Below are 23,590 nucleotides of genomic sequence, written 5' to 3'. Positions count from 1 at the left end.
GACACCATGCCACTCCTCGCCTTCCCTGTGGACGCTACACCGGCCTCGTTCGCAGTAGCATTGAGTACTCCATCTGGTGATCTACCGAAAGAAGTGCAACGCAAGCTGAAGAGACGGGCCGAATTACAAGGCGAGCTCCTCCTCTGCCGTCTCCGATTGGCCATGAACGCGAAGGAAGGCATGGCTCCATGGAGGCGCCGTGTGGGCCAAAGCATCAGGCCAAACACGATCGCCCTGGCTTTCCCAACCATGAAGGCTCTGTTCAACGTCACCGGCCATGATGGTCGCTCTCTCGTCGCTGGCCGTGCAGGGCGGGACGATCTCGTCGGCTTCATTTTCGCCCAGGCTGCGCAATACAACAACGTTGCCCAGATGGAGCAGAGCCTGATCGGTGCTCAGCCCTCGCTCTCGGCCTACCTTCGAGCACCGCTGAGCCACGGAATGCCCGGCCTGGGGTTGATGTGGCCTGCCAACTGGCCTGGGATCGGGGAGTGGGGCATCACGCTCCGAGAGGCGAAGGACGTCGTGTGGCCCAAGCTGGCCACCATTGCCAAGCGCATTCGCGGCGTGCGCCAAGGGATGGCGGAACCGATATAGAGGGCTGCCTACGGCTGGTACGGACTGTCGCTGATTGCGACCACAATCCTTGACATTGGCGTAAATGCTGTCGTCCGCAACTCGTTCCCGCGGGACCTGGCCTCCGAGTCTTGGCTGCCAACCATCATCCGCTGGGCCGGCGAGAGGCATTCCCTGACCGTCGAGTAAGGCGTCCTCCTCCACCCCGACGAGCAGCCAGGATTGGAGGGGGGGGCCGGCAAGGACTGGCAAATGCTGGCAGACCGAGAGGAGAGGTGGTTCCGTTTCGTCGTGCGGCCTCGCCTGCGTCGCCTCGCCACGCACGCGCGCGCTCGGAGCAAGCGGTCGACGACGTACGACCACCCACTGCCAGACCAGAGCGAGTTGGCGAGGGTATTGGAGGAGTGCGTCCTGGAGCAGAACTTCCGGTGCGCGATCTGCGGGTGCCGAATGACGTTCGAGGAGCCGCGAGCTCGCGCACTCAGGCACACGACGGCCTCACCCCCCCCCCCCGTAACGCCAAGGTCTGCCCAAGACGGCTTATCGGCGGCAGCCATTCAGCACATCCGGGACGACTTCCGCTGCATCCGGCCACAAAACTGCTCGCCGGATCGCATTCGACCCAAGGGACCATACGCGCGGGGCAACGTGCATGCGGTCTGCGTCGTTTGCCAGCTCATCAAGAGCGACAGGCCGCTAGAGGTACCAAGAGAAGAGGAAATATTACGACAACACTTATAGTCGCCCAATACTTTCCTCGAAGCTTTTGCCGCACTCTCACGAAAGACAAGTGCTCAAAGCTCCATTAAGGAGCAGCCTTGCCCCGCATCGCATTGCTCGACTTCTCACCTCTATCACGAGCAGCATCATGAAAAGCCATGAAGTGGCGGAAGGATGGCCTCAAGACCACGCGGGCTTATGAGTATAACCCCGTATCAGTGGATAACCTTGACGACTTTTGGATAACCTTGACGACTTCTGCACCGCACCCACGCCTCGTCTCTACAGAAGGAAGGACGGGAAGTAGGAGTGAAGGACTGAGTGGAGTGGGAGCAGGTGGTCGAGGTTGCGTTTGGGTGTGAGCACATGCTGCAGCTACCTCATCAGCTGCCCAGATAGAGAGCAAGCGCCGTAGCTTCTTTTCTTCTGAAGCTACGCAATCACACGCTCGAATTTGCCTTTGCCGCCCACACTTCGTCTGCACTCTTGAGCTACTGAGAGGATATCAAATTTCGGTGCTGCAACACGGACAGCGAGCCAAGCTTAGGCCGTCGGCAACCCTTGCCATCGACGTAGACGTCCGCCAAAGGCAATCAGGCCCCCGAGCATGGCGAGTCCAAGCAGCGAGACGATGAGACCCTGCGCGAGGTAGGAAGACTTGAACGTGCCTTCCTCTCCCTCCTCCCATGCTGGTAGACCCGTCCATGATGGTAGGTAGAACGGTACGCCGAAGCTGAAGACGCATTTGGTGAAGTTGAAGACAGACACTGAGCTCATGGAGCGAGAAATGTCGTTCTCGGCGATGTACGTCTGCACAATGGAGGATACGGCGACGTTGCCAATGTAGTAGAGACCGGCGCCGAAGACGATGGAGACCCCTGCAGCGCGAAGGAGGTGAGGAGTCAGCAGCTCCTCTTGACGATGTCCTCCTGCCCTGTTTATACTCACACCACGCCATCCTATCAGCCCACCCGTAACCAAACAGGATCATCGCCGGGAGGAGAATCAGCGTCGGCAACAGCAAAGCCCACAGCCGGTATTCTGGCCGCCTGACGCCGTCTGCCCCATTCCTCGTTGCGAGGAAAGTGACAGTCCGGTCAGAGATGATACCCCCGCAGATCTTGCCGATGACCGACCCGACGAGGATGGCCAGGAAAGCGCAGCCGATGAGGATGGGTCCAAAGTCGTATGCGGGGGCGTGCAGCACTTGAGGAAGGATCTGGAACGAGAAGGTGGGCATGCGGTCAGCGTCCGGACATTCAGGGCGATTCCCTCGACGTACTCACGATGGTGGTGCCGACACTCCAGCCGAAGGCAACGGCAGCCCACAAGCAAGGCAAGAGCACCGACACGTAGCAGGCCATGGCTAGGGGTTGAGCAGCCGCCTTCAGAAATCGCATCGGGTCGCGCAGTGGATTGTAAAGGTAGCCTACATGACCCTGCTGCTGCCCTCCCCTTGCACCCTCAAGATCGTCCCTTGTGCTGGTGTGCACGGCGTCCTCCTTCTCCTTGTCGCCCTTGTGGTCCTCGTCGGATGCTTCCTCCGCGGTCGAAGTGGCAGCGATACTGATGGGCGTGGCGTGTTGCGGAGGAGTGTAGAGGGTCTCTCCACAGAAGGCAAAGACGAGGAACCATTCGACGCCTACGAAGATGATGACTACGTAGTAGCAGTACTGCCATTCGTGGGCGAGGGTGACGGCGCTGGTGATGAGCGGAGCGGCGGGTGGGCCCTGGGAGCGCGGATGCGCATGTCAGTCAAGCCTGCATTTGGAGGACGGTCGCGCCCACTCACCATGATGAGAAGAAGGGCCCACACGGAGACGGCGGTGCCTCGCCACTCTGGCTTGTACAGCGCAGCGATGCTCGTAGCGGGTAGCACTTGAGAAATGCTGCCTGCGAAGCCGGCAAAGAAGCGACCGGCAGCGAAGGTGGAGTAATCCTTGGCGAACGCCATCCAAAATGCACATGGTACGAAGAAAGTCCAGCTGCGAACGCAAGGTGATCAGCAACGGCGTTGAGAGTGCTCGTGACGGTAGTATACTCACGCAATGAGGTAGACCGGCCGGTGCCCGATGGCTTGGGCTAGCGGACACCATAGAAGGGACCCAACGCCGAGACCGAGAATGCTGATGCCGATGGAGTTAGCGATGGCCTCGATTGAGACTCCAAAGTACTCGGACATCTGCGGGAAGATGGTCAAGTGGCTGCGCGAGAGTGAGGAGCAAGCAGTTACGGTCAGTCAGCTCGCACGCTACGGCATACGGACGCTATGCACAAGATACGAACGCGCCGGCTGCATAGTTTGCGCTGAAGGCTTGAAAAGCCAAAGTGGCGAGCATAGCGTGACGCCTCCATGCTGGCCAGGCGTTTGTAGGATGCGCCGGGTCTGAGTAAGGGTCGAAGAGAGGCGACGCGTGCGATTTAGTGGCGGCCATGACGGGCAGGCAGGCAGGCAGGCAGGCGGCAGTGGTGACGAGAAGACGAGATGAAGGAGCCAGAAAAGAAGAATGTATCCTCTTCTGTACGGTACATGTAGCTTTCCAATCCACTGGATTCGCCTTCAAAGCAAGGTGCGGGGCCCCCTCAGCCCCAATCAGCTAGCGCGTCACGAGGCATCCCAGCCGTCATGCTTTCGAGGCGATCGATCAGAACGCTCGACGCTCTGAAGGTGAGATGCAGGTACGAAGAAGATCAGGCGACACTCAGACTTAGAATGACAGGCATGATGACTAGACCAAAGAACCCGAGTTGGGGCAGGGACCTGAGCGAGAAGCAGGAGAGAGCAGTGCGCGCTCGGCCTCTCGAGCTTGTCGCGAGCCGGACCCCGCATCTCAGGGCGCCAGAGGAGGCGAGGAAAAGCGATCGACTCGGCGTTCCCACGCTGCCAAAGTCAAGGGTCTCGCGGCCGGGACGACGGATATTGCGGAGGCGTTGGCAACGGCCGTAGGTTGAAGAATAGGTGGACGAGCCCGCAGCATAAGGACGAACTAGAAGAGGATTACAAGGTTGCGCGAGTAGAGCGTCGCGCGACGCTCAAGTCAGAGGGGCGAGAGGGTGGATGCGGCCCGGCGGGAGGCAGCATGCAATGTTGCGTTCATTTAGGGCTCGCGACTGACGCAGCGCTACGTTGATCACCCGCAGTGGGTCCAGTAGCCTCGGGTGCTGAAACGACGTCGATGGTGTCTGGCGGCTTGCTCTTGTGTCCACGCGCGAGGCTGCCGGATCCTCTATTTCACGCCCTGATGGCATCGTGCGGTCGACCTAGCATGCCGCGTCAATAGCTGCTCGAAGCTCTGCTCCGTCAAGCCGCAAGCAAAGCGATGCTATTGTGTCGCACGACATCACGAAGCAAAGGCTCCGCCGGCTGCGATTGGGATTGAGTGCTCATTGCAGCGGCTGAGCGCCCGTCCCGCCACGCCCTCTCGTCATCCCATACGTCGCCCAACCTCGTGGCTCCCGTCGCCATCCTCGTGCTTGTCGGTCAGAGCGGACAAGCGGCTGTGGCGGGCTGAGTGAGCCTGAGACTAGCAAGGCGTGGCGTGGCAGGGCTGGCAGACTTTCTGGGTGGGTGAGGCCGAGGTGAGAGCAAAAGGCATCCGTCAATCAAGTGGAGCACCATACGCCGCCCGTCGTTGCCGACGGCAACGCTCTGCTGCAGGCTTGCATCGGCTCGTCGTCCGGTCTATTTTTTGGGAGGGGAGCGCTCGAGCCCTACGTTCCCGAATTCCATGACGACGACTGCCCACGACATAGAAGACAGCTCGGTGACAAGGTGTGGCAGAGAGACTGACAGGGCGCCCAGAACACCCAGAGCTCAGCCTGCGCCAAATTCATCATTCGACGCCCTGCAACAGCGGCATCGACGCGGCAGCCGGCAGCCGCGAGGGCGGTCAAGGATGTCTAATGATGGCGGTATGGTCGCCGCCACTCCACCTGTCGAGGTCATTGATGAAGGTCGAGAGGGAGAGAGCGTCACGTTGAAGGCATGAGCGTCGGCGTGAAGCCAGGCCAGATTGCTATATAAGCAGCAGCGAGCAGTCACATCGCACCATCCTTCGCTCATCACCATCCACCCAGCCACGATGCTCTTCAAAATCTCCCAGGCCCTCGCAGCCGCAGCTCTCCTTTTCACGGCGGCCAGCGCAGCTCCTGCCCCTTCCAAAGAGCGTGAGGTACCACGCTCTCCCTCCTTCGAAGCCAAGCTAGAAGCAATGCGTCGCTGGCAATCTCATATCGACCGCCGCGCCGCCGAGCAAGCCTCCAAGTACCCCGTGGACTTCATCAACGAGGTGCCCAACTACTCGCTGTTCGACCAATTCCAAGACACCGGCAAGATGCCCGAGCCCATCAATGGCAAGACAGGGTCGAAGATCTACGGGCCTACAGACGAACAGCTCGACAGATCCAACCCCGACAGCTTTGCTCCGCCATCGACAGATAGCGGGAACGTGCCGCAGGCCAAATGGCCCTTTGCTCTATCTCACGTCAGTCAGGAGGCGTAGCGGGATGACAGCGTGGGCTTGGCGCTGACCGTTGCGACTCTATGCTCCCTTTTCGTTGACAGAATCGATTGCAGAACGGCGGATGGGCAAGGCAGCAGAATCAGGTGAGTGCGATGAGGGACGTCGCGTGGAGGGTGCCACAGATATGTGACGGTCGTGAGGAGCGAGCCTGGAAAGCGGCCTCGATGCTCCTTCAGCTGCTCCACACGCCGTCGCCCTTTCCGCGTCAGCCACGCGGGATTCTGGCCGAAGTCCGTGCACGATCCTTGAGCTGACCTTGCCTGCTTTCCTTCTTTACCTCCTCGCCATCACCTCATTTCGCCTCTTCTCGATACCAGGATGTGCTTCCCGTCGCAACAGAGCTTGCTGGAGTCCAGATGCATCTGGACAAGGGCGCTCTGAGGGAGTTGCATTGGCATACAGCGAGCGAATGGGCGTGAGTGTCCGAATGCTGCGGAGGCCTGGAAATCCGCCGTCATGCTACGCTGAGGCCAGATGCACGCCTAGGGCTGCGTGGATGGGGCACTGAGCACTCGCATGACGCCTTTGAACCTTCATCCTGCCATCTCTGTACTTACGTCTTGCCCTTCGTCCCCCCATCCGCCACGCAGCTACGTCCTTAATGGAACTCTCCGCGTCGCCATCTCAGACGAGACTGGCGCCAACTACCTCGATCAACTCTCCCACGGCGACCTCTGGTTCTTCCCCTCCGGTCTCGCCCACTCGATCCAATGTGTCTCCGACGGCGGTTGCGAATTCCTCCTCGTCTTCGACGACGGCGGTTTCGACGAAAATGAGACGTTCCTCCTCTCCGACTTTATGGCTCACATCCCTCGCGAGGTCCTGAACAAGAACTTCCCGAACTTCAACAACAGCGACTTTGACAAGGTGCCAAAGGATGAGCTATACATCTTCCCTGCGCCTGATGGTATCGAGTCCTTCGCGCAAGACTCGATCGATAACCCGCAGGGCAACACCGCAAAGGCATATACGTACAATGCGTCGAGCCACCCTGCAACGCAGCTTCCCGGTGGGACGGTGAAGATTGTCGACAGCCGCAACTTCAGTGTGAGCGATATTGCTCTGGCCGAGGTGACGATCAACCCTGGCGCCATTCGAGAGCTTCACTGGCATCCGCAAAGCGGTGAGTGCATCGCGCGAGCTCTCCACCTCGACCCACGCTCATCCTGTGCCTTGTCCCGCTAGATGAATGGTCGTACTTCATGTCAGGCCACGCCCGTCTCACCATCTTTGCCGGCACAAATAATGCCCGCACCTTTGACTTCCAAGGAGGCGACGTAGCCTACATTCCCAAGTCGCAAGGCCACTACATCGAGGCCCTCGGTAGCGAGCCAGTCAAGTACCTCGAGCTCTTCAAGTCCCCCATCTATTCGGACATCTCACTGAGCCAGTGGCTCTCTGTCATGCCGCCTAGCGTCGTGCAGGGTCATCTCGGCTTTAGCAATTCGACGATGAAAAAGTTGCAAGACCGTAGGAAGCATGATCATCCAGTTGTGCAGGGGGCCGGTCACAAGAACAAGAGGAGCGTGGGGTCAGGACTGTACGGCGATAAGCAGACGTGGGCGTAATGCGAACGAGTGAGCAAGCATGCTCTCGATGATGATTGGAATGGGTATAGATGATATGAAATACACAGCTTGACGATCCGCCGCGCTCAAATGTCCTTCGCGCCGCCTTCCTTGCTACCACGCGCCTACGCATCCGTGTTGCGCCACTCCGGTGGCATCCACCTCAATCCGAGCAATCTGAACACGTCCTCCTCGGTAGGTGTCTCGACCAACTCGCCCGTTTCCCTCACTCTCAACCCTGTCGAGTGGAATTTGTACCCCTTCAGCTTCGCCCACCGTCGAATGTCCTTCTCAAAGGTCTTCGCCCCCGTCCACCCAATCACGGCTGCTCCATAGATCTGCGGCGGGCACATCACCAAGTCCACCCGTCGATGCTTTGGATGCGGTACGATCACTGAGCGAGGGGGCAGCACCACGATCTCCGCCACATTGAGGTGGAGCGCCGCGTCCAGCCGAGCCTCATCGCTGTGCGTGAGCACGTTGACGTTGTACGACATGATGCCCTTGCGCTTCAGCCGGTCCAGTATGTCGTGGATCCTCGCTCCGTTTCCCTCGTGCGAAATGACCACGTCCACGTCGTTACTTCTTGGCTTTCCCCTCCTGTATCCGCCGCAGATGGTGTACCGACACCCGGGGAGTACGACTCTGGCCTCCTCGTAGAGCAAGCTCGCAATCTCCTCCACCTCCGCTCTTGGGATTGGCAACTTCAGGTCGGGTAAGATCCCTAGGCAGTCGGCCACGTCCAGGTGAGTGGCGAGCGACTTGCCCCTCGCAACGACGTCCGCATTTGAGCGACATCCATCCTCGTACAGCTCTCGCGCTGCGACCGGTCCAACGCCGTAGAGCTCCATGAAGGAGAACATAATCGGGTTGGCCGGATCGGACAGGATCTGCTGGGCCTCGACAATCTGACCAGACGAGCAGAATTGCTCGATAATACCCTGTGGCGAGGGCGGATACGGTTCAGAGATTAGCATACAGGGAGGGGACCTGGCTGTATGCAGGTATCGACGGCCCTTACACAGCTCTCCGCTGGTCTCGCGATGCTCACGATCATCTTTGGCCCCACGCCCTTCAAGCTCTTGACTTCCTTGAGGCTCTGCGAGCAGACCTTGCGAGGGTAGGCCTTAATGGCGCTCAAGCACATCGAGTAGGAGCGTTCTGACCACCTCTGCGAAGTGAGGTCGCGCTGTTTTCGGATGACCTCGAGCTCATCGACCAGCGGCTGATTGTGAGCGGAGCGCAGCGGTGAAGGACGTTGGCATGAGTATTCTGAATTCGTCCATGCCGGGGGCGGAGGTGATGTGGGGATCACAGGAGTGGACGACGGTGGGGACGACAATGAGGGGCTTTCCTTCTTGATGCACGACGGCGAGGCGACTTCCTTCTTGATGCTCGACGACGATGCGGAAGGTGATGCTTTTTGAGCAGATTCAGCGGTGTCTCTGGGCAGCACGATGCGGTAGGCATCGTAGGCTTGCATGATGCCCTTCTTCTCTGTATCCGCTAGCCAGTCGACGTGCAGGACGTTGAGGCTGCGCAACCATTCATCGCTCAGATTACTGCCCGTCGCCTCCCTCCTGAGCGCCAGCCATACCCGCTTTGGTGCCTTGACCGCAGTAAGGACGAGATTGGCGAATTTGATATCACTCGAGCGCAGCGCTCCCAGTTCCTGCGCTAGCCTATAAGCCGTTTCAATTTCGCTAGTCTCCAATTTATCCGCGAGAACCCAAAGCCTGACCGCCTGGGAGAGGACTCGTCGTTGAGCCTGCGGCTGCGAGCGATCCCCAGAGATTTCTTCGTGGAGACGCCGTCGCTTGCCTGGTGAAGGCGTCGGCGCCATTGATCAAGCGTATCGCAAGGACACAGATGGATGAGGACAAGCCCCCCTCGTCAGCCCGCCTCGTTAGCCCGCCTCTCGGGCTTCGCAAATCGCTTCCGCTTCCAAGATGGACATGCAGCGGGGTCGACAGCCGGCGACTGGCCATCTGCGCCCTTCAGCGTCGGACCCTGATTTGTGCGACAGAGGCGGTCTCGGCCCTCAGGTGGACTTCGACTTGGACTTCAAGCCGTGCATCGATAATCGGGCCCTTCGCCTGCTTCCTTCAATCCTCAACACCATCCCTCGTATACCTCTCTGGCCGAAGACGATCGCCGGTCGCAGTCATGGCCGGCGCAGGAGAGTCACCGCCACTATCATCGTCATCCTTGTCATCTTCGCCCTTGCCCCCGCCCTTGGCGACTTCCCGCCGGTCGCGTCTTCAATCAAGCCGCTCATCCCTCACATGGTCCTCTCGCAACACTACTGGCCAATCGCCGGCAGATGATGCTATCAATGACTGGATTCATGGCTCCGAAGTCGTCTTGTCGCCGAGCGAGTTCGATTCGACTCATTTCGCGCAGGAAACTCCATTCCTTGTACCCTCAGACGAAAGTGTTGCTCGTCGGGGCAAAGCAAAGGCGCACAGCCACAAAGATGGCGTGAGCAGCTGGGGCAGCAGCGGAGGTGACGGTCGCGATGGCATGACCCGCATCCGTACGGCTCCAGACGTCGACGACAGACCGCATATAGCGATTCATCGATTTGGCCTCGATGCAGACGACGTCGTGGATGCAGTCGCCGACATCGATATCGAACTGTTCAGCGATTTGATGCCTTCTTCGCCCCTGGGCTACACGGCAGTGTATCTCGTTGCGGCCGATCTTTTCAAGACTCTGCTCTCGACGCCTCAAGACTACGCCAACATTCCTTCAGAGATCATCGTTCGCCGCATAGTAGAGGCATCAGCGCAAGGCAAGGGCGGCGATACTCGTCGCCCAGCACTCTATTGTGACGATATGCCAGCTTTCTTCCACCAGCGCGGTGTGTCGGCGGATCAGCTGCCCCGCAATGTGACGTGCTTTGCCGCCAGCCCCATTCGGCTGCCTTGCAGCGGCGGCAAGGGTGGACACAACGATGACGACGACTCACTGGTCACTGTAGGTGCTGCCGTCTCATTCCGTTGTGCGACGGATGACAACGCTCAGGTCGAGCGCTTTGTTCGGAGTCTCGCTCGCTCCTCGCAGACGGTGTTGTCCAATCGCTTTTTGATGCGCCGTCGCGCAAAGGAGCAAGCCCAACAGCTTTCAGTTGTGAAGCTTATGCGTCTCACACAGGCAGAGTTCGGCCTGCTGCCAACGCTCAAGGAGCCGAAGGGGGAAGACACGCAACCGGTCAGTGATTTCGACCCCGATCTCGAGAATCACTTCTTCCAGGAAGCTGTGGAAAGTATCAAGACCACCCTCGACGCAGATAGCGTCGCATTACTCGATCTCTCGGGCTTCAAAGTCGATCAAGCAGCGTACGCCGCCGAGCGAGAATCGCGAAAGGAACAGCGCGCCTTGGCACGGCACTCTGCAGCTGCTCCGACTGGGCGCTCGCCTGCGTCCTTGGGCGGTAATCATACCTCGAGCGACACCGCCGAGGATCGCGATTCGCGCGTCGAATCTTCGGGCTTGCCCTTGGACAAGGTCCCCTCTTCACTCCTCAGCAGCAGCGGCCCAGGTTCTGGAAGCGATGGCAGACAGTCTACGAAGTCGTCTGTCATTATTGACGACGACAAGGCCGGCGAGAGCGACGCCGGATCCATCCCAGCCTTGACATCTTCCGATCAGCCCTATGATGCCGTCGTTTGCTCCTACTCCTCTAGCAGCAAGCCGATTCCCCTCCTCGCCAGCTCGGGCTTGACGACGGAGCATTTTGAGAAGCTTAGCGGTAGCATCTCTCGCCCTCTAGTGGCGCGTTTCTTAGCTTTGGTCGCCTCGATGTATCTTAGGAAACGTCCACAGAAGAAGGGCAATGCCTTCGCCGCCATCTCTCCCGATCCGACACCTACCCAGACGTCCTTCATACGCGACTTGCTCCCGGCTGGATTTCCAACAGCGCTGACACTACCATTGCTGGAGAGTTCAGGCCAGCCTTCATATCTCATCGTCTGCGCTTTCTCGCGCCGTCCCACCCCCTTTGAAGACTCAGACCGCACCTTCCTCGAGATGATCGGCAGCGTTCTCATTGCGAGCTCTCTCCGCATTCACAGCGAAGCGGTAGATCGAGCCCAGGTACAGATCACACAGCGCATGCAGCACTCTCTTCGCACTCCGTTGCATTCAATTGTCGGCATCTGCGAGTCGGCAGGAGCTCAACTTGAGCCGACAGATGACAATCGTAGGCGTGAGTGCGCGCACGAACCCACGAGGCCAATCTTCGCATATGCTGACGTTCACTTGCTCCTTGCACACAGTCATCTCTTCAATTGGACTCAGCGCCGAAGCCCTCGATGCCACGATCAGCGATGTGCTCGATTACAACGTCCTCGCCGGCATCAAGGAGCCCAGCCTCGCCTCTTCTTCCACCTGGCCCCTCGTGAGCTTCCGTGGCTTGTACGATACGGTCAATCGCGTCTCCGTCTCCGCCTGGCGCCTTCATTGCCTGTCAAAAACTTGGTTGCAGGAGGACCCGAGAAAGATTCCTCCACCCCCGGAGCTTTTCTGCTCCACTGGCCCTGATAGCTGGGTAGAAACGGACGAGAAGTGCAGATTCGATGCAGAGGCGCTGACGAGGATCACGAGCAAAGTTGTCAGTAACGCATTGCAAGCAACGACCAACGGCATTGTGGCTGTCAGTCTCTGTGTCAAGGCGGCAAGGGAGGATGCTTCAAAGGCTACGAACGGGGTAGTCGGAGCCATCAACACCCTGCACCTCTCTGTGCGTGACACTGGTTGCGGCATGTCAGAAGAGTGAGCATCAGCGTATACACGGCATTGATCACCTTGGTTTGAGGCGCTGCTGACATATCTTCTGCCCTTCACCCGAGCTCTCAGGTTCCTCAGGAGCGGCGTGTTTCGCACCTTTACTCAAGGCCTCTCGGGCATCGACCAAGCCAATGGTGGGCCTGGTCTGAGCTTGTCAATCTGCTCTGCGCTCATGCTCCGACTGGGCGGGCGTATCCACGTCTCGAGCGAGGAGGGCAAAGGCACGAAGATCGACCTCACATTCCCCTTCCGCGGGAGCGCCTCTGCCCCGACCAAGCCGTCAAACCTCAAAGTGGCAGTCATTCGAGACAAGTCCGAGCAGAGCAAGTGCTTCCTCGCCTTTTGCGACGAGCTTTGCCGGCAATTTGGTGCAAAGATGCTCGGCGACGCGACGGAGTTGCCACGACTTCTGGACGAAGCGCAATTGGTCCTGATAGCAGGGGAGGCTACCTCCGAGCCATCCAAGCAACGCGAGGTGGCTCAGCTCCTCAAGTCGCAGCCGGCGAAGGCATCGGACACGAACGGTGGTGCAGTGGACAAGGGCAAGCAGCGGCTACACCTCGAGCTCCCGAATCGAGCTTATAGCGACATGCCTTCGTCGTTGCAGCCGGAGCGCAAGCAGGTCATGATCGACGACGTGCCCGCCATCTCTATCCACCGTCCATTCACGCTCCCGGACCTGGAGGTGCTCGAAGAGATCTTCGATGGCACTTTTGCCGAGCAAAGGAAGCGAGGATGTGCATTGCACAAGGTCAGCAGAGGCTCTCAGCGTGGGAGCCCTGCCAGTAGTCCAGAAGGGTCGGATGAGAAGCTGCCTTTCGCTCCTGGCGCGGGTGGGCCCGAGAGCGGGCCGTTTCAAGCAGAGTCGCGACGATCTTCGGAGTCGACCACTAGGTCGGTTTCAGAGCCGCAGGCTAGCGGCGTATCGCGCACCGACACCGAGCACCAAGGAACGCCGCACCCTCCGGGAACGAAAAGTGCGGGCCAGTCGCAGCCGCAGCCAAAGGTGTCCGACGCTCCCCCTTCATCAGACAAGCTCACCGGTCACCAGAAGCGGCCATTCCAATGCCTCGTAGTGGAGGACAACGATCTCAATCTCCGCAGTACGTCTCTCGCGATGCATTGCCCACGACGAAAAGGCCGGCAGCTGATTTGTTCCGCTCTCTACTCTCTCACTCAGTTCTGACTCAAGCGCTTAAGCGTGCTGGTATACAGTACCTTCAGGCGCGTGACGGAGTCGAGGCGGTCGAAGCGTTTACGTCATCGCTCCCTCAGGTCGTCCTTCTAGACATCAACATGCCTCGCATGGACGGCTTCGAGGCAGCTAGGCGCATGCGTGAGGTACCCTGTCCCGACTACTACCCGCGAATAGTAGCTGTCACTGCCCTGAGTCAAGAGAGCGACAAGCTCAAGGGCTTCGACTGCGGCATTGATGATTGGATGACGAAGCCCGTGCGGCTCGCTCAACTAGCTAGTGACGTCAGGCAGTGGAAAGAAGAGCTGAAGAAGGCAGATTAAGGGGAGAAGTAGGGCCAACAGAGCGATACCCGGGTGCCTTCCTCGGGCACCGTAGACGCGCAGCAACGGCTAGAGTAGAACGTGGGCAGGGTGGTCGAGCAGGGTCGTGAGAGGCCACTTGAAGCGTACATCAGTCTCAGCAGGAACATCGCAAGTCAGTCGAAGGCTTCGATCATCGTCACCATACCGAACAGAAGCAAATGGAACCGTCGCAAGGGCCTAGACAGCACCCTCTTCCCCTTCTCCTTCCGACTCTCTGCACCATGTACGATAGGAAGGGGGTACACTCACAGATTATCGAGGGAGCAGCAGTAGCAGAATAACATCTCCAGCATCTCGCCGCGTATATACACGTCGCGATTACCATCATAGTTTCGTGTCTTATTCGTCCCGTCCTGTGTGGTGGTATCCTCGTAGCTGACTAGCTGGCCGTGGCACGCCTCACCCTCATCCGTGCCCCGCCGAGTTCGGACCGGGACTACCACGCCACGTGGTACGCTCCCCTCTCAGCTCGGCGTCGCGCGGGCTCAATTGACGCCTCCGCTCTTGTGCCTGCCTCGGGGGAGGGTCGACCAGGTGGCAAGGGGGGCAAGCGACACAAGCCCGCTGCTGCTCTGGCTGCCGCCCGCTCGAGCGAAAAAGTTCAAATCAAACGATCCAGGCGCAGCGAGGAGGCGGCGAACACGAACGAGCAAGAGGCAACGAGGAAAGCGCACGCTCGACGTTCACCTTTCTTCTCCTCACTACCAGCAGTCCTCGTGACTTAGCAAAACTCCCTCCTTTCATCTTTCATATCCTCCACGTCTCTGCATTCGTGCTCGGACGAATACCAGTAGCCCTTCGGCATCCCCCGTTAGAGCTACCCCTTCCTCACTTCTTCTTCTCGAGAGTCTTGGCCGTTGATTGGTCAATTACCCACGCGTAGTTGAAGCTACAAAAGGCGATTGCACGCCACTCCCAGCTTTAGAAGCTGTTTTTCCTCATTCTCGTAGACTACTAGATCATATACAACAGTGAGTCTTGAGTGGCGAGCGGTAGGGGACGAAGCTGCGCAGCATATACTCACCGCCACTGTCTCGCCACCCCTTCGCTTCTATCCTCGCACCCCGCTCGCAGTGCCGCCCAAGGCTGCTGATGTTGGCGTTCCCGCCGCCGTCCCCGCCGACGCTGCTGGCCTCAAGAACTCGGCCGGTGCTCAGGCTGCTGCGTCGCAGAACACAGCTCAGGAGAAGCGTGCCGTCAAGATCGAGGGTGCCAGGCTCCTCGAGTCAGGCGACCAGCAGGCTGCTCAGGAGCTCGTCAACCTCGTCAAGGTCGACGGTCCCGGTGCATTTGGTGACTGCGACCTGGAGGAGGTCATCATCAAGGGTCTCGGCGAGAAGAAGAACGTAGCTGCTCGCGAGGGAGCATGCACTCTCATTCGCAAGCTCTGCGACCAGGGCGTTGGCCACGACCTCGAGCCTTACATGATCGGCCGCGTCTTCAACGCCGTCGTCGAGGCAATGGGCGACAAGGAGAAGGCCGTCCAGACTGCCGCCCGTGACGCCCTCACTGCCTTCTGCAAGTCGATGAGCGGATGGATCGTGCCCCAGGTCCTCAAGGTCATCCTCGAGCAGGCTCGCACCGCCGGCAAGTGGCAGGTCAAGACTGGCTGTGTCCACCTCCTCGAGACTCTCGTCACCTCTGCACCCGACCGCATGGCTGCTCTGATGCCCGAGATCATCCCCACGATGTCTGAGGTCATTTGGGACACCAAGACGGATGTCCAGAAGGCGTCGCGCGCTGCTCTCACCAAGCTCTGCCAGCTCGTCTCCAACAAGGACATTGAGAAGTTCATCCCTGCTCTCATCCAGTCGCTCATTCACCCCGTCGAGGAGGTGCCCAAGACGATCCAGCTCCTTGCTGCCACCACCTTCGTCCAGGAGGTCGACTCGCCCACCCTCGCCCTCATTGCTCCCCTCCTCATCCGTGGTATCAACGAGCGCCCCACCGCCACCAAGCGCAAGGTCGCCGTCATTGCCGACAACATGACCAAGCTCGTCGACAACGAGCGTACCGTCCGCCCCTTCCTGCCCAAGCTCCTCCCCGGTCTCCTCAAGATGGAGTCGGCCATGGCTGACCCCGAGGCTCGCGGTGTCGTTCAGCGTGCCATTGCCACGCTCCGCTCCGTCGGTCAGGTCGAGGGTGACGGCTCCAATGTCAAGCCTCTCGAGGACGTTGACCTCAAGCAGACTACCGAGCTCGTCCAAAAGGAGATTGCCGCTCAGAAGCTCACTGGCCCCACTGCCCTCATCGACTACATCGGCCAGCTCTCGACCAACTTGGCCAACGCCCGTAACTTCGAGGCTACCGAATGGGACTCGACCCTCATCCCCTTCATCACTCTGCTCCGTGGTGCCGACGCCGAGAAGGCCAACAAGGTCACTCGCGCTCTCCTCGCCGCCCTTGCTCGCTCGACTGGTGAGGAGGCTGAGGTCTTCGAGGACGAGGAGGAGGGAGAGGACCTGTGCAACTGTCAGTTCTCGCTCGCTTACGGTGCCAAGATTCTCCTCAACACCGCCACCCTCCGCCTCAAGCGTGGTCACCGCTACGGTCTCTGTGGCCGCAACGGTTCAGGCAAGTCGACTCTCATGCGTGCTATTCAAAACGGTCAGGTCGAGGGCTTCCCGTCTCCCGAGGAGGTCAAGACTTGGTACGTCGAGCACGACCTCGACGGATCCGAGGGTGACATCTCTATCCTCGACTTCATCGTCGCTGACAAGCGCCTCAACACCGAGAAGGCCGAGGCCTCCAAGACGCTCGCTGAGATGGGCTTCGACGAGGTCAAGCAGGCTGGTCCCATTGCCGCCCTCTCTGGTGGTTGGAAGATGAAGCTCGCCCTGGCCCGTGCCGTCCTCTACAAGGCCGACATTCTCCTCCTCGACGAGCCTACCAACCACTTGGACGTCGTCAACGTCGCCTGGATCACCAACTACCTCCAGACGCAGACCAACACCACGTCGATCATCGTCTCGCACGATTCCAACTTCCTCAACAACGTCTGCACGGACATTCTCCACCTCAACCGCTTCAAGATCAAACGTTATCCCGGCAACCTCGACGCTTTCGTCAAGCGTGTCCCCGAGGCCAAGGCTTACGCCGAGCTCAACACGGGCGAGGACTACTCGTTCAAGCTCCCCGACCCGCCTCTCCTCGACGGTGTCAAGACCAAGGAGAAGTCGCTCGCCAAGATGCGTGACGTCCACTTCCAATACCCTGGCTCGCCCGCTCCCCAGCTCAACGGTGTCACTATGCAGCTCTCGCTCTCTTCGCGTGTGGCTGTCCTCGGTCCCAACGGTGCCGGCAAGTCGACGCTCATCAAGCTCGTCGTCGGTGACACGGAGCCCAACTCCGGTGAGGTGTGGAAGCACCCCAACTTGGTCATTGGTTACGTCGCCCAGCACGCCTTCCACCACATCGACCAGCACCTGGACAAGACTCCCCTCGACTACATGCTCTGGCGTTACCAGACCGGAGAGGACCTCGAGGAGCACCTCAAGTCCTCGCGTGAGCTCTCCGAGGCCGAGAAGGAGGCCATGAAGAACGGCTCCATCTTTGTCGACGAGTCCGGCGTCAAGCGCATCATCGACGAGCTCGTGGGCCGCAAGAAGCTCAAGAACTCGTTCCAGTACGAGGTCAGCTTCAAGAACTACTCGTCGGCAGACAACATCTGGCTGTCGCGTGACGAGCTCATTAAGCGTGGTTTCGAGAAGAAGGTCCTCGCCCTCGACTCTCGTGAGGCCCAGCGTCTCGGTATGAACCGCCCCCTCGTCCGCAAGGAGATCGAGAAGCACTTCAACGACTTCGGTCTCGAGGCCGAGTTCACCTCGCACAACACCATGCGCGGTCTCTCTGGTGGTCAGAAGGTCAAGGTCGTCCTCGCCGCGGCCACATGGCGTCGCCCGCACATCATCATCTTGGACGAGCCCACCAACTTCTTGGACCGTGAGTCCCTCGCTGCCCTCATCGCCGCCCTCAAGACCTACGAGGGCGGTGTGGCCATCATCACCCATTCGCAGGAGTTCTCGGAGAACGTCTGCTCGGAGATCTGGCGCATGGAGGGCGGTCGTCTCCACGCCTCGGGCCACAACTGGGTCGAGGGCCAGGGCTCCGGTGAGCGCCTCAAAGAGAAGGACGACGATGAGGTCAAGCTCGACGCCATGGGCAACAAGATCGAGGAGGTCAAGAAGGAGAAGAAGCTCAACAAGCGTGAGGAGCGTAAGGCGAGGATGGCAAAAAAGAAGGCCGGCAAGGGCGACGACGATGACGACCTTGACCTCTAAGTGCACGCGGACCGTGGTGTGCGAGGATGCGTTGCACGATCGCTACTCTGTCTTCTCTCTAGACGTCTCTGTCTCTTTCAAAATCCGATGATTCCGTATCGTTATCTCAGTGCTTGTGGGATGATATTAGCTATGCGTGGACGTGATACAGTGGCTCAAATCGAGCATATCGTGAGGTGTCGTCGCGTGTCATCAAGTGGTCGTCCTGCCCTCCGCTGCCTGCACAACGATCAAAGTCGTTCCCATCCCTCTCATGCCCCTCCTCGTAAGGAGTACACCCTCCGCAGCCGCCCCGAGGGTCCTGCCCATCCCCCTCGCTGCAGCAGTGATCGCCACGGCGGACCCGTCTTCATTACCGATGTCCTTTGCCAGTCGGCGAGCCGCCTCGACTACCACGTCCCGCCTGAAGCTCGCAGGACGCGAGGCGTGCTTGCCTCTCCCGACGAGGACTAGGTCGGAGGCTGAGCTGGCCAGGAGGAGGGAAGTGCTGATCACGCCTAGTGAGGGTGTGCCGGAGGGCAGAGTGGCGTAGAGGAGGCGCTCAGAGCCCACCTCGGCCACCACGCCCGCTGACGCGGCTGCATTTGTCGCGCTCCGCTTGGCCTCTTCGCTAACAGCGAAGGAGATCCTCAACGTAGGGTCAGCCGGCGCTGCTGCTGCCACCTCGCCCCCTTCCTCTGCAATAGGCCCAAAGAGGAACCTCGCATCCCTCTGCCTCTGCTCAGCCTGGTCCGCCGCCCTGATATCAACAGTCATGTCCGCCGAGGTATCCGCCAAGGCCACGGCCTCCAGTGCCGCGGTGATGGAGCCAGAGCTGGCTTGTCTGCGTGCTGATGCAGAGAGTGGGGCGAGGTGCGCTTGTGCTGGTGCTGATGCCGAGGCTGGTGACTCCTCATCCTGCTGCTCCGCGTCACTGGAGGTGGAAAGCTCCGGGTCAACGAGGACAACAATGACATCTACGTCCCCTCCCTGTGGGCCTGCCGCATGTTTGGCGAAATCTACGGCAGCACGATCGTCTGCTCCGCCGAAGAAGGGGACAATCAGGCGAGGGCGACGACCTCGTTGTCGGTTGCGGGTGCGCAGGCGCTGCTCAACCTGTGAGGCAAGCGCAAGCGCTATATCGGTCGGATCGTCTTCCGTGGACGCACCGCGACGATGAGGGGCCGAGCTACTGCTGCAGCCGAGTACTCCAGCATCCACCAGAACTCCCGCAGTGATGCTGCGCTCGGCAAAGAGACGGGAGCTGAGGGCTCCACTGCTTGACCAGGCATCTTCCTCCTCGCTTTCAGCAGCTGGCTTGCTCCCGAACGCGCTCGCTGCCAATCCGCGCAGCCATCCCGTACTTTCCTGATGAGGCAGGACCCCTCCGCTACGATCACCGCTGCCGCTCCCACCACCAGAACCTGTACTACCTCCCACAGCTACGGCGCCATTTCCCTCCCAAGGGCAAAGGACGATCCCCTCAGCCCTCTTACACGCCGTCCTCAGCTGGGCCCTCCGATGCGCAGCCAGTACCTCCGGTAGGACGCGCGAGGCTTCTACAGCGAGGAAGCCGTCATCCCTCTCCCCTTCCTCAGCGGCGTCGCGCCCAGAGGAGTTGGGTACGTTGCACAGCTGAGCTTGAGCGCGCAGCGCATCGAGCAGGGCGTCGTGCGGGTTCCTGTGCGGAGCGGTTGGGTGTGCTGGTGGGAAGACAGCACGGATGACTTCGGTGAAGTTGAACTCGGTGGGGATGGCGCGGATGATGTCCAGGGAGAGGCCCCGAGGCGTCGTTGGTGAGGCAATGGACGAGGAGGAGATGGCGTTGATGAGCGTCATAAGAGACTCGACGCTTGGATTGACCGATGCTACTGCTGCCGTAATGGGAAAGCGGTGGACGTGAGTAGGGCCTTTCTGACCTCCCTCGTCGCCTGCTGCGATGGTGTGATCCAAGTCTGAGGCAGTGTGGCGTGTAGCCTTCTCGTTGTCCTCCTCTTCCTCCTCCATCCCTTCTCTTCCGCCCTTCTCCGCACCATTCTGCAACCCCTTCTCGGCGTGCCCAAGGTAGATTATCCTAGCCAACGGTCTCACCAAGCTCGTGGTGGCCAAGAAGACAAGGAACAAGGCGGAGAAGACCTGCACATCGATGACACCCGCTTCGAGTGCGATGGCGCCAATGACGACTTCGATAACACCCTTTGACTGCATCAGCGCGCCTACACACATGGCTTGGCGCCAGGACAGGCCAGAGAGACGGGCGCAGATTGTCGTAGAGGAGCCTTTGGTGAGGAAGATGACGAAGATGAGGAGGATGATGAGACCCCAGACTAGGCCTGTGTTGAGGCTGTGAAGTAACGGGGTGCGAAAGAGGTCAGCTTAAGAGGATGGAAAAGCATAGTTGCGGTATCGGCACCCGACTGACGTCTTGAAATCGATCTTGAGTCCGACAGTACCAAAGTAGAGTGGTAGCAGTAGCAACGTGACGGGCGTCTCGACGGCCTCTGTGATGGCCACAGCGTATCGTCCATGGGGAATAGCGACACCGTAGAAGAAGGCCCCCACGAGCGTGTGTAGCCCGACCATATCGCTGACGCAGCTACTGATGAGTCCTCCGAGCACTCCGGCAACGATGAGCAAGCGAGGGACATGGTCGTGACTGTTTGCCTCCATGTTATTGACTCCCGCAGCCTTGAGCCAGCGGAACAGGAGGGGACGCCAGAGGAAGACGAGAATGAGTAGCCAGGCAGTGAAGGCCAGGAGTTGGTAGAGGGCGTAGATCTGTTGACCGCCTCCAGCCAGAGCGGATGCGATTGCCAGGAGGCAGTAACCTGGTGCCATCGCCGCGAAGAGGAGCCCAGTATGGCCTGTCAGCGTGAACCAGAATACGCCTCGTGCTCTTCTCGTGCGCGCCTCACCTAGCGTATCATTCCCCGCCCCTGCTGCAATACTCATCGCCCCCATCTTAGTGCTTAACAGCCCCATCTCGGATAGGATGCGACTCAGCACGCTCAAGCTCGTGACAGCCATGACGGTGCCCACAAAGACGAAGAAGGTAGTGAAGGGTTGGGTACCATCGGTGAGCTCTTGCCAGAAGAGGTGAGCAATCCCCACCGAGACGCCGAAAGTGAGGGCAAAGGGAGGCACAGTGATCAGCAGCACGCTATGCCAGTGTGCGAGCATCAGGTCCGTATCCGTCTCGAGGCCAACGAGGAAGAGGAAGACGACTAGCCCGATCTGAGCGACAAGATTCAGCTCGGGTCGCTGTACGGAAGGGAAGACCGTGCTAGTGAAGAGAGGTACATTTCCCAGCGCGGTGGGACCTATCACCACTCCGGCAAGCAAGTCGCCCACGACTCGTGGTTGACCGAGCAAGCGTTGGAAGGCGTATCCGAATACATTGCAGAAGACGAGGATGACGACTGCTTGGAGGAGGAAGAGAGCGAAACCATTCTCTTCGAAGCGGGCATTTGTTGGTGAGTAGAGGAGAGGGTTGACGTTGGAGATGTAGCCGTACGGTGAGTCGGAGAAGGGGACGTTGGCCCATTCGGTGGAGTTGGTCGACTCCATGCTGGAGGAAGGGGGAGCGGAGAGCGCTCAGAGGGAGGAGCGTGAGGAAGAGAAGCAAGAAGGGAGAGGAGGGGACGAAGCCATGACAGGTCCGGTCCAATCGCGGGGTAAGGTGAGCAAAGTAACGATTGGGACGGAGAGGAGAGGCGAGCCGAGGCGAGTGGACTCGACTGAATTGAGGTGGTGTTGCTTTCCTCGCACACTCGTGTGCCAGGCACTTTGCCAGAGAAATTGAACGCAGCGGAAGCGGCGGAAGGGCGGCCTTCAATCGGGTGCACGACTACGCCCCGCCGCTGCCTGAGCGTGAGATGGGAGCGGGGGCGGCTCACGGGCCTCCTCGCAGCGAGACAGGGGGCCGCTCGACGTAGGCGAGAAGATCACCAACACCAAAGCTAAAAGACGCTGAGCTGCGACGGTGGAAAGTTCGCGGAGTCGTGGTTCGTTGTCGAGTGGCATGAGCATTGCAAGCAAAGCAGAGCGTGACATACTCATCTCTTCCTAAGCCCCTACCCTACCCAACCCTCTTCCTGCCCTGTCAACCCAACGCCAACTCATTGGTAGAACTTCAGCAGATCATTGACATCGTCCTTCGATCCCAAGAAGACTGGGCATCGCTCATGAATGCTCTCAGGCTGAACATCCAGAATCCTCCCCTTGCCCGTTGTGGCAACACCACCGGCCTGCTCGGTCAGGAAGGCCATGGGGAAGGCCTCGTAGAGGAGACGAAGCTTTCCCTTCTTGCTCTTCTTGTCGTCAGGGTACCCGAAGATACCGCCGTAGAGGAGAGTGCGGTGAACGTCTGCCACCATTGAGCCTGAGCGAGAGCGAGCAAAGCGTGAGAAGTAGAGGGGGTCAATGTCTGGTCAGGCGTGTGCTGAAAGGCTCGGCCACTCACCGATGTATCGCGCCGAGTAAGGCTTCTTGCCGCTCCCTTCCGCTGGGTACTTGATGCTCTCGAGGTACTTGAGCACAGGCTCGTGGTAGTAGGCGCTGTTTCCCTCGTTGATCGAGTAGATCTTGCCGCGGTTGGGGAGCGTGATGTTCGGGTGGGTAAGGATGAATTCGCCGATGGCGTTGTCAAGCGTGTACCCATTGACGCCATTGCCCGTCGTGAGCACCAGATTGGCGCTCGAACCGTACATGCAGTAACCTGCAGCAACCATCTCGCTGCCCGGGCGAAGCACGTCGGCCACCTCGCCCTTGGAGCCATCACGGACGGTGTAAATGCCGAAGATGGTGCCGATGTTCACACCAGCGTCGATGTTCGAAGAGCCGTCCAGGGGGTCGAAGACGACGCAGTATTTACCCCTGCGCGGCGAGAGAAGAGAGGGGAAGGGGGAAGGGGGAAAAGGCAGGTCAGCGAGGAGGTCCCTGATGAAGCAAGGACACCGGGCAAGGGTAGGCGCGGCACTCACTTCTCCGTCTCGAATGTGGTGCCAGGCTGGCGCTCCCCAACAATGATGGCTTCATCGTCCTCCTCTGATACAAGGACAGCGACTTTGCCTGACGCCTTGAGGGCGTTGATCATGATCTCGTTGGAGAGGACATCGAGCTTCTTTTGGTCTTCGCCCTGCACGTTCTGGTTGCCAGCTGCGCCGATGCTGAGAGCGCATTGATGAGGGACAGAGCGGGTCAAGGGAGGGGAGTCAGCTGTACGAAGCTTCGTGGGTGCATATATGCAGCTTCCGGTCTGCTCACAGGTTGATCAGGCTGGCCTTTCGCACATTGGACTCGATGAATTTGCTGCGCGGGGCCGAGGGGGAAGAAGGTGTGAGCCTGCTCTTCTTCGCGACCTCCTTGGTCCCTGGCCTCGATCTCGCTCACCAGGTAGTCTGCAGCGACGACAGCAGGATGGTCAAGTCACCTGACGCAGCGCCCTTCTTCTGGCGTTGAAAGCCCTCCTGCAAGACATGGCGAGTGAGGGTGATGATGTCCGTCGCTGGAGGCTGGTATTCGTCTGCGCCCATGGTTGCTATGCTTGAGTGTGTGAGAAGCTCGATGGGATGGGATGGTTGTTAAGGAGAGA

General features: G+C 59.5%; 8 protein-coding genes across 8 annotated transcripts; 4 read left to right on the top strand and 4 right to left on the bottom strand.

Moving 5' to 3' along the window:
- Positions 1–6: 6 nt before the first annotated feature.
- Positions 7–765, top strand: BDZ90DRAFT_228780 (hypothetical protein; the record flags this gene model as incomplete). Its single annotated transcript, XM_025504836.1, has 2 exons — positions 7–567; positions 598–765. 2 exons carry the CDS (start codon positions 7–9, stop codon positions 763–765), a joined length of 729 nt encoding a protein of 242 aa, XP_025359167.1.
- Positions 766–1,839: 1,074 nt separating this feature from the next.
- On the bottom strand, positions 1,840–4,010 carry BDZ90DRAFT_256662 (MFS general substrate transporter; the record flags this gene model as incomplete). The annotated part of the gene is made up of 7 exons (XM_025507898.1): positions 3,583–4,010; positions 3,342–3,500; positions 3,089–3,281; positions 2,583–3,026; positions 2,245–2,515; positions 1,995–2,174; positions 1,840–1,970 (listed from the first exon to the last, which is right to left on the bottom strand). Exons 1-7 carry the CDS (start codon positions 3,729–3,731, stop codon positions 1,840–1,842), a joined length of 1,527 nt encoding a protein of 508 aa, XP_025359166.1. The 5' UTR covers positions 3,732–4,010.
- Positions 4,011–5,630: 1,620 nt separating this feature from the next.
- On the top strand, positions 5,631–7,387 carry BDZ90DRAFT_224608 (oxalate decarboxylase; the record flags this gene model as incomplete). Its single annotated transcript, XM_025504622.1, has 5 exons — positions 5,631–5,780; positions 5,861–5,902; positions 6,137–6,234; positions 6,410–6,942; positions 7,005–7,387. 5 exons carry the CDS (start codon positions 5,631–5,633, stop codon positions 7,385–7,387), a joined length of 1,206 nt encoding a protein of 401 aa, XP_025359165.1.
- On the bottom strand, positions 7,131–9,230 carry BDZ90DRAFT_269018 (Nucleotidyltransferase; the record flags this gene model as incomplete). The annotated part of the gene is made up of 2 exons (XM_025508729.1): positions 7,131–8,316; positions 8,409–9,230. The coding sequence occupies 2 exons, from the start codon at positions 9,228–9,230 to the stop codon at positions 7,513–7,515; spliced, it is 1,626 nt and encodes a 541-aa protein (XP_025359164.1). The 3' UTR covers positions 7,131–7,512.
- Positions 9,231–12,201: 2,971 nt separating this feature from the next.
- BDZ90DRAFT_99779 (hypothetical protein) lies at positions 12,202–13,619 on the top strand. The gene has a single exon (XM_025509999.1). It carries the CDS (start codon positions 12,351–12,353, stop codon positions 13,362–13,364), a length of 1,014 nt encoding a protein of 337 aa, XP_025359163.1. The 5' UTR covers positions 12,202–12,350; the 3' UTR covers positions 13,365–13,619.
- Positions 13,620–14,380: 761 nt separating this feature from the next.
- Positions 14,381–18,183, top strand: BDZ90DRAFT_234835 (hypothetical protein). The gene is made up of 2 exons (XM_025507161.1): positions 14,381–14,709; positions 14,813–18,183. Coding segments are annotated over exons 1-2 (3,207 nt in total). The 5' UTR covers positions 14,381–14,708; the 3' UTR covers positions 18,019–18,183.
- Positions 18,184–20,061: 1,878 nt separating this feature from the next.
- BDZ90DRAFT_256652 (Sodium/hydrogen exchanger) lies at positions 20,062–21,564 on the bottom strand (the record flags this gene model as incomplete). The annotated part of the gene is made up of 3 exons (XM_025507897.1): positions 20,062–20,341; positions 20,420–20,825; positions 20,913–21,564. Coding segments are annotated over 3 exons (1,338 nt in total), but the record flags the coding sequence as incomplete, so codon positions are not given.
- A 527-nt stretch (positions 21,565–22,091) lies between these two features.
- On the bottom strand, positions 22,092–23,531 carry BDZ90DRAFT_265810 (putative FBP1-fructose-1,6-bisphosphatase; the record flags this gene model as incomplete). Its single annotated transcript, XM_025508681.1, has 5 exons — positions 22,092–22,378; positions 22,460–22,872; positions 22,980–23,165; positions 23,263–23,307; positions 23,389–23,531. The coding sequence occupies 5 exons, from the start codon at positions 23,529–23,531 to the stop codon at positions 22,116–22,118; spliced, it is 1,050 nt and encodes a 349-aa protein (XP_025359160.1). The 3' UTR covers positions 22,092–22,115.
- Between the last annotated feature and the right edge of the window lie 59 nt (positions 23,532–23,590).

The sequence above is a fragment of the Jaminaea rosea genome, assembly GCF_003144245.1.
Source record: "Jaminaea rosea strain MCA 5214 unplaced genomic scaffold BDZ90scaffold_19, whole genome shotgun sequence".
Lineage (NCBI taxonomy): Eukaryota > Fungi > Basidiomycota > Exobasidiomycetes > Microstromatales > Jaminaea > Jaminaea rosea.
This window is presented reverse-complemented; position numbering and strand designations above follow the sequence as displayed.

What these genes read in the sequence shown, in the direction of transcription:
- BDZ90DRAFT_99779 (XM_025509999.1), top strand. Translation starts at nt 12,351, where the DNA reads ATGCTCCGACTGGGCGGGCGTATCCACGTCTCGAGCGAGGAGGGCAAA.